The sequence below is a fragment of the Sebastes umbrosus genome, chromosome 14 (genome assembly GCF_015220745.1).
Source record: "Sebastes umbrosus isolate fSebUmb1 chromosome 14, fSebUmb1.pri, whole genome shotgun sequence".
NCBI lineage: Eukaryota > Metazoa > Chordata > Actinopteri > Perciformes > Sebastidae > Sebastes > Sebastes umbrosus.
The window spans coordinates 26,928,092-26,944,400 of record NC_051282.1 but is presented as its reverse complement, the minus strand read 5'-3'; the positions used below and the strand labels follow the sequence as shown (position 1 = coordinate 26,944,400).

Below are 16,309 nucleotides of genomic sequence, written 5' to 3'. Positions count from 1 at the left end.
TAGTGCTTCTAGATTAACAGGTGTTTGTCTCAAGCAAACACGGAGATACCTAGAAATCTTTGAGTCATTCCAGTTGAAAGGTTAATATGTTAAACAAGCTTCCTTCATGTCATCTTGTTTACGACGTGCTTCTGCCAATTACAGTTCATAGTTTAATCAGGATTTTCCAGATGTTTTTTGTACAAATGATTCATACATGCTGCTCATGAATTATGTACGAGGTTGTTTGTTTGCTGAGCACATTTGTCCATCGGTTAATGATTGTACACAGGGGTATATTTGTGTGTGTGTGTGTGTAAGCGTGTCTGTGTGTACGTGCATGGGGGGGCAGAGAAAGTGTTTGACTTGGCTGATATTAGTCTGGCAGCCGGCTGCAGTGTCAGATGCTTGGTTGGCGTGGCAGCTGAGACGCCCTCCACCTCGCTCTGCTACTGAGCCACAGGAGGCTGGTGGTGGTGGTGGTGGGGGGGGGATAAAGATGAGCTAACAAGATGATTCACTTCCCTCCAACGGGGGCCAGCAAGCTGTTGCCATTACATTAAATTGCTTTGGGAAGTGATTCTGTGCCAGCGATGCAGTTCAATAAGAGAGGAGAGGGGACTTTGTTTAAAAGCTCTGATAGGGGGTGGTAAAGATTGGCAATGGATGCTAATTTGTCGATTTATAGATGAGAAACTCACAAAACAAAATGTTTGGCAACCGTGTTCACTGAGTGATGCTTTGACTCTATTTTGCTGCCATTTGGTTTTGTTTGTTCACTCTGGTCTGCTGAGGACCCCATATGTGATGCGCTGATGGCTTGGATGGCTTTCAAAAACACTTGCGTAAACACACGCCTCATAGGAAGGAAATGCAGCATGATGTGATGCTTTTGATCATATCATGCAGTCGGAAAAGCAGAATAAGTGTGACTATGATGAGGGAAACATCAAAACAGTACAAAAAAAACAAAGTTGTTTATAAGTACAAAGTAGTTTTGGATCAATAAAGAAAAGACAGTGCTCTGATAGTAGCAATAAGACTATTAAGATTCAGAAAGGGGAATGTCATGTTACCTAGGCTACAAGATATACAGGTTTTTGACAGTAAGACAAAAAAAAATGGCGATGCTCACTGAGCAGACACGCCAGTCAAATCCAGAATATGAAGAAGCCTACCTTGCTCTCAAGTTTAGTGTCAAACTGGATCATTTCATGGGAAATACTGACCTCTGTGTTTGGAATTGAACGCAGCAGATAATAGAAATCTTTGTTTCTGGACTTCATGCTGTTTCGTGGCCTCATGTATTTACCAGTGTGTGTGTGCGTGTGTGTGTGTGTGTGTGTGTGTGCAGTAGTCCTGTAAAAGATGCAGTACATGAAGAATCATGTACAAATCAAGATGCAAATGAAGATGATACAGGATGGATGCAGTTACCATGGTTACCATTCAGGGTGGGTCCATATGAACCCCTCATGTCGTATTCACAACCTCGTATGTGGAAAGTTTCTGAAAGCTCCGAGTTCACAACTTGTGACGTGTTTGTTGACGTTGTCAGAAATGGCGGAGCCCATGGAAGTTCATTTTTCGATGCATAATAAGTTATTGTAATTTTAATCGTATATTGTTTTTCATCGTAATTTTATAATATGTTTATTTTACAATTTGTTCTTTTCACAGCAGCCATTTCGACATGTCACTGCAGGGTAAAGACAGGTGTAATTAATAACATTAATTTGTTCTATTTAGGTACACGGGCCAGGGCCCTGGTATTGTGAATGCTGGCTCACTGAAATGGCTGTGCCACACTAAATAGAACAAGACCATAATGAATTTTATCGATTACACCTGTGTTTACCCTGCATTTACATGTGAAAATGGTTGCTGTGAAAAGGGCCTATTGTATACAGACCATTTATTTATCATGTCTAAAAATCACACAGTCTTCTAATCAACAGTCTAGTGTAGAACAACACATGTTCATTTAGAAAACAATGCTGATAGCTGGGAAATCAATACTTCACTGGTGCATCTGCGGGAAAGCCACTCCAGATGAGTGCACAAATCAGATGCAATAGCTTTCACTGTGCACGGACAACAAGGGTGTCTGATCTACTGTGTGGCAGATAAACTGATGTGCACAACAACAACAACTACTACTTCTGTATATAAATCGTTTCAGTGTTGAGGCTTGGTTGGATCATTTAGATAAAGCAGCAAATCAACAGCATATTGTACTAGAGTCAGTCATATCCTGTTTTTAATAACTGTGACTCACAGGGACAGCATGTAAACAGGCTACATGGGAACATAATAACAAAAATGTAATGAATGTTATTATCAAAATTACACGCATTGCTCTTCAGAGTGGGCCTAATCATTTGCAACTGGTAATTCACATTTTATGACACATATGAGTCAATATGAGTAGGATCTGATTAATAAAAAGGTGCAAGCAGAGCCTTCCAATTTATTCAGTTTTTTTTCATCCTTCTCTCTGGTGGAAGCAGACAGTGACACTGAATTTCAGAAACCGCTGCACAGTTCAGCCTAACAGCTTTCTTCATCTCCTTGTATTTTTATATCTGGTATTTTTTTTTGTACTTTGTACTTTGCACTGCTAACTTTTTGTACTGCCTTTTTACTAACATGTTTTGCACTATGGAACTGTGATGCTGGAAACTTGAATTTCCCTCGGGATCAATAAAGTTACTATCTATCTATCTATCTATCTATCTATCTATCTATCTATCTATCCATCTATCCATCTATCCATCTATCCATCTATCTATCTATCTATCTATCTATCTATCTATCTATCCATCTATCCATCTATCCATCTATCCATCTATCTATCTATCTATCTATCTACAAATGAGCTGTTGTGACGACATGAAGAAGCAGCGTCCCGTATCCATGGTAACGGCATCACTTCTCGCGAGAAGTGAGAACTTGTCGCAGGGGGAGCTGGTTTTTCAAAGTTTTTCATCGTGTTTAGTTAATTTTAACAAAAATAAATGTATTTGCTGCCGTTTTAAACGAGTGTCATGACAATGATACCCCATTTAAACATCTTCACATTGTTTCACAGTAACAAATAAGGTAAAAGAGGTGTGATTTAAGTCGATCCACAGTTTCTATCCAGTGAAACATTTCTTACAAAAGTTAAAGAGTGACATAGATGTAAATTGTTCCTTCTGCAATTCACATCCTGAAACTTGCTCTCATTTATTCTGGTCCTGTAAATTGTGGAAAGATGTCAATAATTTTATACTTGTTAACATTTTCTCAGATTTTTCACTGTACTATAGAAATATTATATGTGGTTGCTATGAGTACAGTGACAAAGACAGTAATGCATTTTGTCTTATTAATTTAATTTTAATTCTCGCGAAGTTCCACATTCACAAGTGTAAATTTAACAAAAAAAAAGCCTAATTTCTTTGTATTTATGAAAGAAATGGAATTATATCTGTAAACAATTTCTTCCTCACAAAACAAAAAAACAATGAATGTATGCAATATCTTTAAAGTTTTTAAGTGAAATTATTGTCATACTCTCGCCTGGTCTTTTTCAATTTTTTTGTTTGTTTTTATTTTATGTTGGTTTTGTTTCATTTCTGTTGTCCTTTTATGTTTGGCACAGCTCTTTGTTTATGTTTTTGCTATGCTTATTCTGTATGTAAATGTTTTTAATGTTTTCTGCTGTTACTAGGGATACTGTCACTTTGAAATAAAAAAAAAGATAGATAGATAGATAGATAGATAGATAGATAGATAGATAGATAGTAACTTTATTGATCCCGAGGGAAATTCTAGTTTCCAGCATCACAGTTCCATAGTGCAAAACATGTTAGTAAAAAGGCAGTAAAAAAAGTTAGTAGTACAAAGTACAAAGTACAAAAAATATATACCAGATATAAAAATACAAGGAGATGAAGAAAACTGTAATTTTGAAATAAAAATAAATAAATAAATAAAATAAAAAACACTTCCGGTTCCACGTAAAAAGAACAAGAAGAAACGTCACTTCCGCATCCGCTAAATTCTTGTTTTCGCGGGTCTGCACGAAAAAGCTTCTTGTGTTTTTTTTATTGTAAGATGTAAACCAACGAGCTATTTCGTACCTTTTGTGACAGATTAGCGTTTTTCAGTAAACTTTCGCTAACTTTAATTTAGAGTTTTAAACCAACGGGTTAACAGTTGATAAACGGTTTCCTACGTGTTGTCAAGGCGACGTCTGACGTCAGTTATGTCGCTGCTGTCAGCGGTTGAAGAAGCTATCAAGTCTTGTAAAGCTGAACAAGCCAAGATTAACGACAACATTCAACTCTACAGAGAACTATTACACAGCTTGTAAGTACATCTGAGTCATTCACCACACTGTTTTTACACTTGTGTCGCGAAAATCTCATTTAAAACTGTTTAATGTTTTCAGTTCAGTTCAGACAACTTTCATTTGTAGCATTCCCAGTCCATACATCAACCAATGATTAGCTAAGTCAAAGGAAACATATTAAAGGCATGGGGCAAGTTGGAGGGACAAGTTACACTAATATAATACCATATAAATACATAGGATTATAGCAATAAAAGCCACAAAATAAGATATGAGAACAACATATCTTAAAATTCCTCTAAATAACAGTCATTTAAATGGGTTTTGTGTGTGTTCAGCAGCTTAACAGCAGAAGGTTATAGAGGACTTGGAGTAAGGATTTGTTCTCCTTAAGGGCACATTATTATTATTAATTAATTAATAATATATATATAATATATAATATTAATTAATATATATATAATATTAATTATTATTATTATTATCTATTATTGTTTTTATAATTTTTGTATACCTTTACCTCTCCTGTGTTTCACTCTGTTTGCTGATGTTGCTGCATACATATACCTCCTGTAAACTGGTGTTAAAACATTCACTGAAAGCACTAAATAATGTTGAATTTGTACAGTCCACGTTGAATCATCATATTGATTAGTTAAGGTGAACATCTGTGCCCTGATGCACCCATCTGGCGCTGTGGCTTAGATGGTTAAAGCGCCTGTCTAGTAAACAGGAGATCCTGGGTTCGAATCCCAGCAGTGCCTTTTCCAGCAAAAGTTTCTCTCTCTCTCCACTGCAAATCACCACCATTAATGATATATTGCATAGACAAAAACACATAATTGTGGTGCATTAAACCTCCAGTGATAAGTTGGAATAGCGAAGTGTTTGCATGTTGGTGATATATTTGCACAAACTGATAAGTAACAAGAAACTGCAGCAATGTTACAGTAATGCCAAAGACATGTACAGTATGAGGTAATTTGTCTCACTATAATAACATAGTTATATCCACCACAGAGCATGGGCATGATTATTTGTTCTTTTTATTAAAGGTCCCATATTGTAAAAAGTGAGATTTTCAGGTCTTTTATATTATAAAGCAGGTTTAAGTGATGTATAAATACTGTTAAACTATCAAAACGGTCAATATACAGAGAAATACACACAACCCGTATTCAGAAATTGTGCGTTCGAAACAAGCCGTTAGGATTTCTGTCTATTTGTGAGGTCACAAATATACAATATTTAGACCCATTACACGGGTTTTAAACATAAACATTCTAAATGTGTCCCGGTTTATTTCCTGTTGCAGTGTATGTAAATAACATCAGCTGACAGGAAGTAAACATGGACACAAGCTGTTGCCTAGCAATGCAATTCCATTGCAATTCTGTTCAAATGCACTAAAACGAAGCGTTTCAGATAGAGGGTAAATACAGGTATATTCAGGCAGACAGTCTGAGAAAAATAATGTGTTTTTTTAACATTACAGCATGTAAACATGTTCTAGTAGAAACACAAAATACAAGTATGAACCTGAAAATAAGCATGATATGGGACCTTTAACAAAATGTTTATTCACCTTTGTACATTTGGAATATACACAGATGCTTTGTAAGGAAATGAAAAAAAATAATATTATTAAATATTATAAAACAAAAATTATATCATATTATAGTATTAATTGTGCTCCTCTTGGCTGTTTTGAGTGATATTAAGTCTCTTCCCGCAGAACGCCACAACCAAAGTCGGGCACTGATGAGTCTGAATGTGCAGATGATGCTGCTACAGGTAATTAAAAATATATTAGATTGTTTTTCCGGTACAATGCTCATTAATCAACAGAAATGAGTTAGCTTTGAAGACAGTTTTTCATCTGTTGTCACTCGCTCGCTATACACCAAAAAGATTCTATTCTATGGGATAAAGACATCACATGTAACATAAAATAAATTGTTCATTTTAGCATTTTAGGTGAATGCAGCTAAGTAGAGAGATTATAAGAGCAGTCTTATACCTGTAATAAATAATCACACTTCTCTCTTTCATTCTCGTCATCAAGGAGGTCATGTATCATAGTAGACTTTCACGTTTAATACTGAAATAACTATACAGTAACCACGTGTTTGCATGCTGCTATCTCCACAGACACAGATACCTCGCCAGGGGAAAAAGAAGATATGGAATTGCTCGAGCGAGCCCTGGAGAAAGCCCTTCGGGTCCGTACTGGCACAGGATCTTCTAAAGAAGCCTCAAACAAACAATCTGCACCTCGAAAGGAACTCGGCAGCACGGCTGTCACATCCAAAGAGGGAATGCAGACCTCTAAAAGAAAACCTGGTACGACAGTATCCTCCACACTGGGCTCAAAACCTTCAGCTAGTAGCTACAATCCTGGACGGTGCAAAACCACAACTAATAGAGACGCAACCCAGAACTGTCCTGTCTCGTCAGCTAGGGTTGTTCATCACCAGGCAGGGAAGAAATCACAGCAGGCCGTCTCGTCGTCTGGCTCTCTTGGTCGGGGTCAGTTACACACCTCTGCCCTCCGCTCGAAAAACAAGACTATTAGAAGCAACGTGTTGAGTGGAAGTGACCTGAGCGAAGCTGAAGCTATCTCCACTCCTTCGAATACCACAGTGCCTGTTTCACAAACAGAGGAGTCTGGAGCTCCCAGTTTACCTCGACAGAATGGGTATGTTTTTACTAGGGCTGTCAATCAATTCAAATATTGAATCGCAAATGAATCACACATTTTTTATCTGTTCAAAATGTACCTTAAAAAGAGATATGTCAAGTATTTAATACTCTGGCGCCTGGGTTAGCTCAGTTGGTAGAGCGGGCGTCCATGTATTAAGGCTTGGTTCTGACCGCGGCGGCCCAGGTTCGAATCCGGCCTGTGGCCCTTTCCGCATCCACTCTCTCTCTCCCCCCTTTCAAGACTCTATCCACTGTCCTGTCAATAAAAATGGAAAATGCCCCCAAAAAAATAACTTTAAAAAAAAAAAAAAAGTATTTAATACTCTTATCAACATGAGAGTGGGCAAATATGCTTGATGTATACAAATATATGTATATATTTATTATTGGAAATCAATTAACGACACAAAACAATGACAAATATTGTCCAAAAACCCTCACAGGTACTGCATTTAGTACAAAAAATATGTAACAAACTGCAGCCCAACAGGCAACAACAGCTGTCAGTGTGTCAGTGTGCTGACTTGACTATGACTTGCCCCAAACTGCATGTGATTATCATAATAAAGTGGGTATGTCTGTAAAGGGGAGACTCGTGGGTACCCATAGAACACATTTTCATTCACATATCTTGAGGTCAGAGGTCAAGGGACCGCTTTGAAAATGGCTATGACAGTTTTTCTTCGCCAAAATTTTGCGTAAGTCTGGAGCGTTATTTAGCCTCCTTTTTGACAAGGTAGTATGACATGGTTGATACCAAGGGATTCTTGGAGGTTATCTAGTTTCAAATGATGCCAGTATATGTACTCTAGCTTTAAAACTGAGCCCACTATAACCTAAAAATGAGTGGCGTTAAAATTAATTTGCCTTAACGTGTTATTATCGTGTTAACTTTGACAGCCCTAGTTTTTACACATGAAGAAAACCACACTTTGTCAGTTGGAAACATGTTTAACATTTGCTTGCTGTGCTATTATAATCATTCTGTTTGCCTTTGCATAATGGCAGGGGAGCTTCTGATCAAACAGCAAAATGGAAATCTCTAAGGAGCAAGCAAAACAGGTGGCCAAAACCAGTCTGTGTGTTTAACATTGTGAACTTTTTATTCCATAGTTTCTGTTGTTCGGACACTAAGTTTCCCTCTCTGCGTTATCTTTAGGTTATGGGACAAAGTCGTTGCCCTACAGAGGAAATCTGTGCCAGGGAGGAGTCGCTTCATGGAGAGAATGAGAGCTACGGTATCCTTCCTTTTTCTAGTGAAGCCTGTGAGAATGGGCTGGGAAGCCTCGGACATGTTTTCCATGTTGTCTAATGTTTAGTTTGGAAATATACTCAGTTCCCAGCTATAAACAGTTTGACAGTCAGAGTCAGCACAAATTTGATGAATACACTTTCAGTCCTCTAAGCGATCAGATACCCGGCGAGTTGTCCTTGACCCCGCCTCTCTGACCCCTCTAGTTCCCCACGGACTGGCCACGTGGTTGCCCAGATCAGACCAGAGCTCTGGTCAACAGACTGACTCACCAAGGGCATGACCTCACCCGGCGCTGCCAGACAGAGGAGCTTCTGGCCAAACGGACGCCAGGAGCAGCCACAGAGATGGGTAAAAAAGCACATGACACATGAGAGGAGAAATGAAGGCGATGATGACACAAGTGTGTGGGTGAGAAAATGGTAATTTGGGAGGAAACTGCACAGGGAGTTGGCAGGAAGTGACTTTCTGAGAGCTATTTAGGCTGATATATCATTGATGAGACTGCCAATCATGATCAGGACCCTGGAACGAGCAGCTGAGTTATTTAAAGGGGACATGTTATGCAAAATGCCATCCTCTCTTTTTCTCCTGAAGCGTCTATCAGAAAATGTGTAAAAACGAGCAGTAGAACCACTTCCAGCTAGGTGACGTCCCCGCCCACGGAGTCGCTGCTCAATCGACCTCGCTGTCCGCCATTGTGATTTCCTCGCTATCCTGGACCTACTAACATCGCAGGAGCAAAACCCACAGCTTGTCTTGTTGGCTGAAAGAACCAACAGAAAAGCCTTTGTGAAATGTCCCCACAACAACAGGAAAACTCTCTCAATGAGAGTTCGGTCAAACTTCTCATTTATTTGTTCCTCATTCTTACAAAGGTGTACGCAGGTTATCATATAAAGTAGCCTAAACTAAGTGCAATTTATTTTCATCGGCTCCAAAATACACTTAGATTTTGTGCCTTTTATACTGCTGGCACGGCTGCAACCGCAACTACACTTCCTTGCAGATTATTTGTACAATACTAACGTAACTCACCCTCCATCGTGGAAAACTCATTGGAGCATTCAGCATTGGAGGCGGGGCCCCGTTCGTTCTTATGAAAGTTGTTCAGTGACCTATGAAGCAAAAAAAGTTTGACTTCCAGGTATAAAATTCTCCAGTTCTTCCGGCGATCTTCCGCATCCATTGGGCCCATGGAGCAGGCCATTCAAGTGTTCGTACTGGCACGTTGATTTACCTAAAAAAAAATGATCCACTCATTTACAGATGCTTTTGCCAAAAGTAAGTCAATGGGAAAATAGTATTTTTGGGCACAATGGCATCACGTGACGGACACGGACGTTGTAATTCCACCGTTTGGCCAACTATGTAAAATTTACTTCAAAGCCCGGTGCTCTTCCTGGGGGCTTGAGTGAAATATCAAGTATTTAGGGAGTCCCCAGAGATGACAGCGCAGATGCAGAAGACCTAACAGACACTAAAACGGAGCGTTTCAGACAGGTTGGAGGGTGAATACAGGATATTCAGACAGACAGTATGAGAAAAATGTTGTGCTTTTCGAACATTGAAAGCATGTAAACATGTTCTAGTAGAAACCCCAAATACAAGTATGAACCTGAAAAATAGGCATAATATGTCCCATTTAATAATTGCACGGACTACCATCATGAGACTCATTAACACAGTGCAATTAAACCCAACAACCCCACTATCTCCTGTAATAACATTGCTGGTGAAATTATGTTTTTCCATACAGGTGGTAAGGCAAACAAGTATGACTCCTGTCTGACACCGATGACCGCAGCACAGCTCCAGAACTTTGCACACCGAGCGAAACAAGGTAGGAAATAATAATCCTGTTTCACCATAACATAACCTACCGTTTTAAAACCATGTGTTCCCTCTTAAAAGAATCACATGTCAACCTATAACTCTGGTTATATAAAGGTGGTCGTGAGCAGAAGATTATTGAAATGATTTATTCCACAGCACAGACTGACCCTGTGTTTGATTATTATCATGTCTGGGTGTCAAGGTATCACTCACTCAGAACCTACAGTATGTAACACGGTAGAATTTCCATTACCTTCAACGATACTGTTATAATGAAGCTGAACACCCCTGAGATTTTTCCATTCACACCACTTAAATGACCGGATCACCTTCAGGGACGGAGTTTTGTTTATGCTTAGCAGTTGCAGCTCCAGTGCGGCACAAGCATGTTGCTAAAGCCGGTGTGAGAGAGAAGTTTCCAGTCATTTCTAGCTCCCTGTTTAGCACAAACACCTCCATCCAATCCAGCATCTCACATCCACATTTCAATGAGTATTTTTATTTCAGGGAGTTTTAATATTCATGAGAGGGATTAAGCGTTTATTGCATTTTAACAGCATTTGAAAAATGGTTGCGATGAATATGGCGCGCTAACGAGCTAATGCAGCCTCTCCGTCTTGGCGTATGGAAAATGAAAACAGAGCCGCAGTGAAACCTCAGTGCCAGATCAGTACTTTCCTTGGCCCCTCTCTCTCTCTCTCTCTGTGACGGTGGAGTTTTAAAGCTGTCTATCCTGGCGTGGCTAGGCGAGGGCCTAGCTATTTAAAGCTGAGGCAGCGGAGAAGAAAAACGTTTTAGGGTACGGTTGCTCACGCTCACGCTCTAAAAATAACCGTATTTTCCGTCAGAGTGGGAAGCATGGGATCGATGGAGGCCAGAGGGAGGTTGTCTTTGCCCCGCTGGGGCAAATGGTGTGTGGGGAGACGGGATGGTTGCACCGCTGCCCCCGACTATAACCTACAGGACAGAGGCTGAACTCCAAGAGCTGGAGACGCTGAGGATGAGGGTGGCACTGCTGCAGCAGGAGATTCACCTGGAGCAGGTAAGGGTTAATCAGACATCTCATTGTGCTCATTGATTAGACAGTCTGTGTGTTCTGGTCTGAGTAGTAGTCAATACCTGCTAAGAAATAATGTGCTGACAGTCTCTTCTTCTGTGTGACAGGCTCTGTTGGATGCTCTGTCCCCTCAGCTTTCATCTATAGTACCACCAGGTCCTGGATGTCCCAGCATCAGTGTGCTGAGAGATGTGTATTCCCTGCTGGGTGAAGGAGGGGAGCGTTTCCCTGCCTTAGTCCTGGACTCTGAGCCTGAATGACTACAGAGCATATTACACTTGATGTCCACCTCCTATTTACACACATAAGAGAAATAAATGATTACCTCTCAGTATAATGCAATCCACTGCAACACCAGTTGAATCCCTCTGACACTGTCAATACAACCAGAACATAAAGTTGTATTGGTCCTTGAATCAAGGTGATTACTGTGAAGAATTTATGTTTTTTTAGCGTTCTGTGACTGTATTTATTCAGTGTCGGACGCCATGCTGTAAGTTGCATGACTGGAAAAATTAAACAAGATTATGGTTGTTTATCATTTATCATCTTTATTGTCGTTTCTTACTGTGAAGTGCTGTAGTTACAACCTTGTCGCTCGTTGTTTTCAGATAATCCAGTGGGTTTTTTAATATGATTTATTTGGCTTTAGAGGTCAGAGAATGGTATGGAGGACGGAACCTGCTAAAATCAAAGATGAATGAATAAATAAATGACTCGATAAATAAATAATTTTGCTGTTAAAAGTAGCAAAAATAATATTAAAAATAAATGTAGTCATTAATTAATTGATAAAATAAATAAAGAATAAATGCATAAATAAATAAATTTAAAAATCCATAATGATAAAACTGGAAGGGAGTTAATACTATAATATATAATATAAAGGTAAATAAATAAAAAAGCAAATAAAACAGAAATATTAATTTATGTCATATTTGATCACTTAATTAATGACATTTTTTTATATTATTTGTGCTACTTTTAATAGCATTTTTATTTATTTATATTATTTATTTAAATTTGCATGGTTTTTCATTGGACAGCAATAACTTATAGACATTGACGTCCATTTAATACATGATATCGGCATGTGGCAAATAGATTTCACAGTCTGGATATTTGTAATTCCAGCTCTCATAAATATTTCAATTTTAACAGCGTTAAGGTTTTATTTTTCTAATGGTTCAGTGGTATTTCCATGTCTAAATTCTATTTAGATTATATAACAATACCTAGAATAATGTGTAATGGAAAAACCTTAACCCGAGGTCAGTAATGGAGCTCTTGCAACACTGACTGTACCAGCAGGTGGCACTCAACTCACAGAGGAATTGACTACAGACCATACAAACAGGTGACTAATGTTAATCGCCTGATTAGTTATTACTGTTGCCTCAAAAAGCAATCAATAAATTGCCAGTTGGATTCAATCCATGGCCTACAATCACATGTGGAAATGAGACTACTTTTCATAAGTCATTTTTTTTAAATTTACTTATCAGTGTGCTGCATGTCGGTCGGCTTGTTGATCTGTGGATTTAAGTGATGCAAAGGAACAATGGAAGCGCTTCATCCTTTTTTAATCCTGCCTTTCAACGAAAGCAGCAGGCACGCCATGACTTCAGGCTCATCCTCCGTGTGCTCCAATTTCTTCCCTTATGTCTGGCAAATCAGATTGTGAGGAGCTCACATCGTGAATGATTGTGTTTGTTAGTCATGAGACAGACCTGCGACCTTTCCCATTGTGTTTCAGTTCACTCTGCCATAATGCTTCTCCATATGATGTGTTCGATTTCCTTTTTATAACCTGGCATACGTTGAATGATATATAACGCGTATGGGGGCCAATATGATGTCTCTGCGAGCTGAGAGAATCGGTAATCGTGGTTTTGCCCGCCACAAATGTTAACGCGAGGGCGTGTGTGAGATGCAGGGAGGCTTGGCGAAGGCCCTAAAGGCTCGTGCCCACAGATGACTGTGTGTGGATGGCAGGGGCTGTGCCAGACTGGGCAACAGGTGGCGCTGGGTTCACGCAGCAGGACGTGGGTGTTGGAGCCCTACTGCACTCAAACGCAGGGACATGCACACTCAAAGCCGGCTGAGTCACAGAGATGCCTGGGGGCCTGGCTCTCTGCATGCTGCAAGCTGGAAATGGCATGTTTCCCCGAGGAGAGGAATAAAAAGATTATAAAAGGGAGATGACTATTTCAGCTTCACGCTGTTACCTGTGTCTAAAACAACAGGAGCGCTGGGGGCAACTGCTCCTGGTTTAAAATCAGAAATACAGATCTTTGTCCCGGAACCAGAAGTGTCTCACCACTGCAGCACTATGGAAATGTCCTGCGAGCTTGGATCAGTGTGTGTGAACGGAGTGGAGGAGGAGGCAGGGAAGCATCCTTGAGATCACATCAACACTACACACAGGTCCCAGAGGGAGTGGCGCCTACGCAACTCAGCCTTCCTGTGACCTGCATACATCAGCTGCTGCCTGGCTCTGGCTGTCACCAGCAGAGCTTTTTCACTCCAGCCAGCGTGGCCTGGCCCTGCCCAGGTTACCCATGTCTCACGCGTTTGTCCCATTTTTCTCACGCCTCTTTTTGTCACCTAATGGAATCTTCCCAGTCAGTTTTTGCTTTCCATGAAAGAAGCTTTGTTTTCCCGTAGGCTATGCTCTCACACAGAGAGTTGAATAGTCTTTGTCGTACTCATTCCTTCCTACTTTGTTTTCAGCCTTTTCATTTTCACATTTTTTTTCTAGCCTTAAAAGTCCACTGCAGTGCTGGTGTCCAAGTACAAATCCACAGAAACCGAACAGTGCTACCAAGAATCCACTTCTCTCCTTTAAATACCCATTGAACATCTCCTTTCTCCTGCACCCCGCCCCTCACAAACACATTCCTCACTTTCCCTCTTTTATCCCTCTTTTTGCTCCTCCGGCTCTGTTGCACAGTGAGCGACAGCAGGCATCGTTAAGTCAGTCTGTTCATCAGTTCGGCTGCATTAGGGTTCATTATTTAATTGAACACATTCTGGTTTAAGTTGCATTTTTCTGTCAAGGCAAAACGTCTAAACTACGGAGCAGTTGTCCTGTTCATGCATTTATATGAGAATATTAGGCATCTCTTAATCTGGTAATGTGTGCATTGTGGTCATTAAATAGCAGTAATCTTTAAAGGGATAGTTCAGGTGTTTTGAAGTGGGGTTATTTGAGGTACTTATCCATAGTCAGTGTATTACCTATACAGTAGATGACGGCACGTTTCAAGCTTGGAGATGCAGACAGGAGTTACCGCACGGAAGCAAAGCAATGTACTGCTGTGGATGGGGCCGGCAGCAAAACGTATTTTAGACACCTAAAAGAAAGGCTCACCTAAAAAAATGTATATAAGTTTAAATGTACGCTATGTTTAGAATATTTTTGGCAGTTTACCTTGCCATCAGACAGCCCTTTTGTATCTATCTATGCTCTCGCGAAAGCCACCAGACTGTATTGAAAAAAACTATAATTTTACCTCGCAGAACACGGGAGTAGCTGGTCTACCAATGCCTCGATCGGTTAGTTTGTTTGTGTTATTGTGTGACTTTGGTGATTCCAAACTAATCAAAGACACACAATAACACAAACTAACTGATTGAGGCAGCGGTACACCAGCACCTCCTGTGTTCTGCGATGTAAAATTACTGTTTTTTTTCAATGGAGTCTAGTGGCTTTGGTGAGAGCATAGATATGGCTTCAGTTCCTTGTCGGAAAGGGCCGTCTGATGGCAAGGTAAACAAGGAAAATTATCATAAATATAGCGTACACTTAAATTGATATTATTTTTTTAGGTGAGCGTTTCTTTTCGGTGGCTAAAATACGTTTTGCTTTCGGCCCCGTCCACAGCAGTACATTGCTTTGCTCCTGTCTGCTTCTCCAAACTGGGTAATACACTGACTATGGATAAGTACCTCATACAACCCCACTTCAAAACACCCAACCATTATCCTTTTCATATAATTGAGGAGAAACCTGTTGCCAAGCTGACATCATGCCATACAAATGCATAGTGATGTTTTTAAAACCCATAATTACATCTTATTGGTTGCTAAGTGGCCCCTCACACACGTCTTCTCTTTAGACACCCAAGATGTCATGGAGTATGGGTTTCATGCCCGCAAAGCTTCAAGAGATGACTTTTTAGATATAGCTTTCATGCATATCAAAGAGGCATGTTCTTTAAATACACTTGAAACCACCATTTGCTTCCCCTAATATTGTAGGAGATAGTAAATTCCAAAGCCATTCAGCAACAAATTGCCATAATCAATGTTAAGTTCACAGTTCATTTTAAAAAAAAGCTTGGAAAGAAAAATATATGTTGCCATATCAAATCCAGTAATGCCCGAAGATAAAAACATAGACGTTCAGCAGTATACACACATTTATCCTTCCCTAACACGGCTTTTCAGATGTGGAGGAGTGAGATAAGCAAGTTTAGGCGAAGAGAGCTGTCTGGATTGATTTTCTTTTCGTGGAAGAGAGAGAGAGAAAGAGATGCGGGGGGGATTAACTACTACTAGGTTGCCTTCCATGCAGAAAGGATTGGCACTTAGCAGTGAGTGTGGGTGGGAAAGCAGTGGGGGCCGTCACGTGTGGGCAAGCTCATTAGTGTATTTACATTTACATTATCGAGGCGTTGTACAGTATAGTTGAAGTCCTGCTGTAAATCTTAAGGTGTCCTCATGCACGTAAACGGAGGAGTGTGTGGGTGGTCACGGGATTTCTGTTTGCTGCTGCTGCAATGGGAACACCATTACTATATAATTAACATATGGAGGTGGCACATTTGTGCTGCTGTGGTGCGGTGGAGGGATGGAAAAACTTTCCAATCTGAGATGATGAGGGATTCCCCTTTCTCCTCTGATTTCCAGTCAGCAGTGGGTTTTTGTATCACCCAGGGGGACGCTTTTATACTGCAGGAAAACAAAAAAGAGAGACTGCAATTGAGAGTCAGTGATGTGGAGATAAAGAAAAGAGGGAGCAGTCAACTCTTCTCCCCTCCCCCTTCCTGTGCTTCGTCAACCCCTATTCTCCCTGCTTCAATGCTTGACGTCACACCGAGCGAGACCAATCGGAGCGCTTGGACTTCCCTGTTTTTCC

At 40.2% G+C, this 16,309-nt stretch overlaps 1 protein-coding gene and 1 non-coding gene across 2 annotated transcripts; both read left to right on the top strand.

The window, feature by feature from the left end:
* Nucleotides 1–4,128: 4,128 nt before the first annotated feature.
* Nucleotides 4,129–11,709, top strand: LOC119502520 (tubulin epsilon and delta complex protein 2). Its single transcript, XM_037793573.1, has 9 exons — nt 4,129–4,335; nt 6,054–6,112; nt 6,470–7,016; nt 8,030–8,083; nt 8,181–8,259; nt 8,480–8,624; nt 10,033–10,116; nt 10,958–11,151; nt 11,274–11,709. Exons 1-9 carry the CDS (start codon nt 4,232–4,234, stop codon nt 11,424–11,426), a joined length of 1,419 nt encoding a protein of 472 aa, XP_037649501.1. The 5' UTR covers nt 4,129–4,231; the 3' UTR covers nt 11,427–11,709.
* trnat-agu lies at nt 5,009–5,082 on the top strand. The gene has a single exon. It is a non-coding gene; the product is annotated as a tRNA-Thr (tRNA).
* Nucleotides 11,710–16,309: the final 4,600 nt, after the last annotated feature.

Bases quoted from the DNA above. Each gene is read 5' to 3' on its own strand.
- LOC119502520 (XM_037793573.1), top strand. From the start codon at position 4,232: ATGTCGCTGCTGTCAGCGGTTGAAGAAGCTATCAAGTCTTGTAAAGCT. The intron at 8,260-8,479 runs GTATCCTTCCTT...TGACCCCTCTAG, and splicing joins TGGAGAGAATGAGAGCTACG to TTCCCCACGGACTGGCCACG. The intron at 11,152-11,273 runs GTAAGGGTTAAT...TCTGTGTGACAG, and splicing joins AGGAGATTCACCTGGAGCAG to GCTCTGTTGGATGCTCTGTC.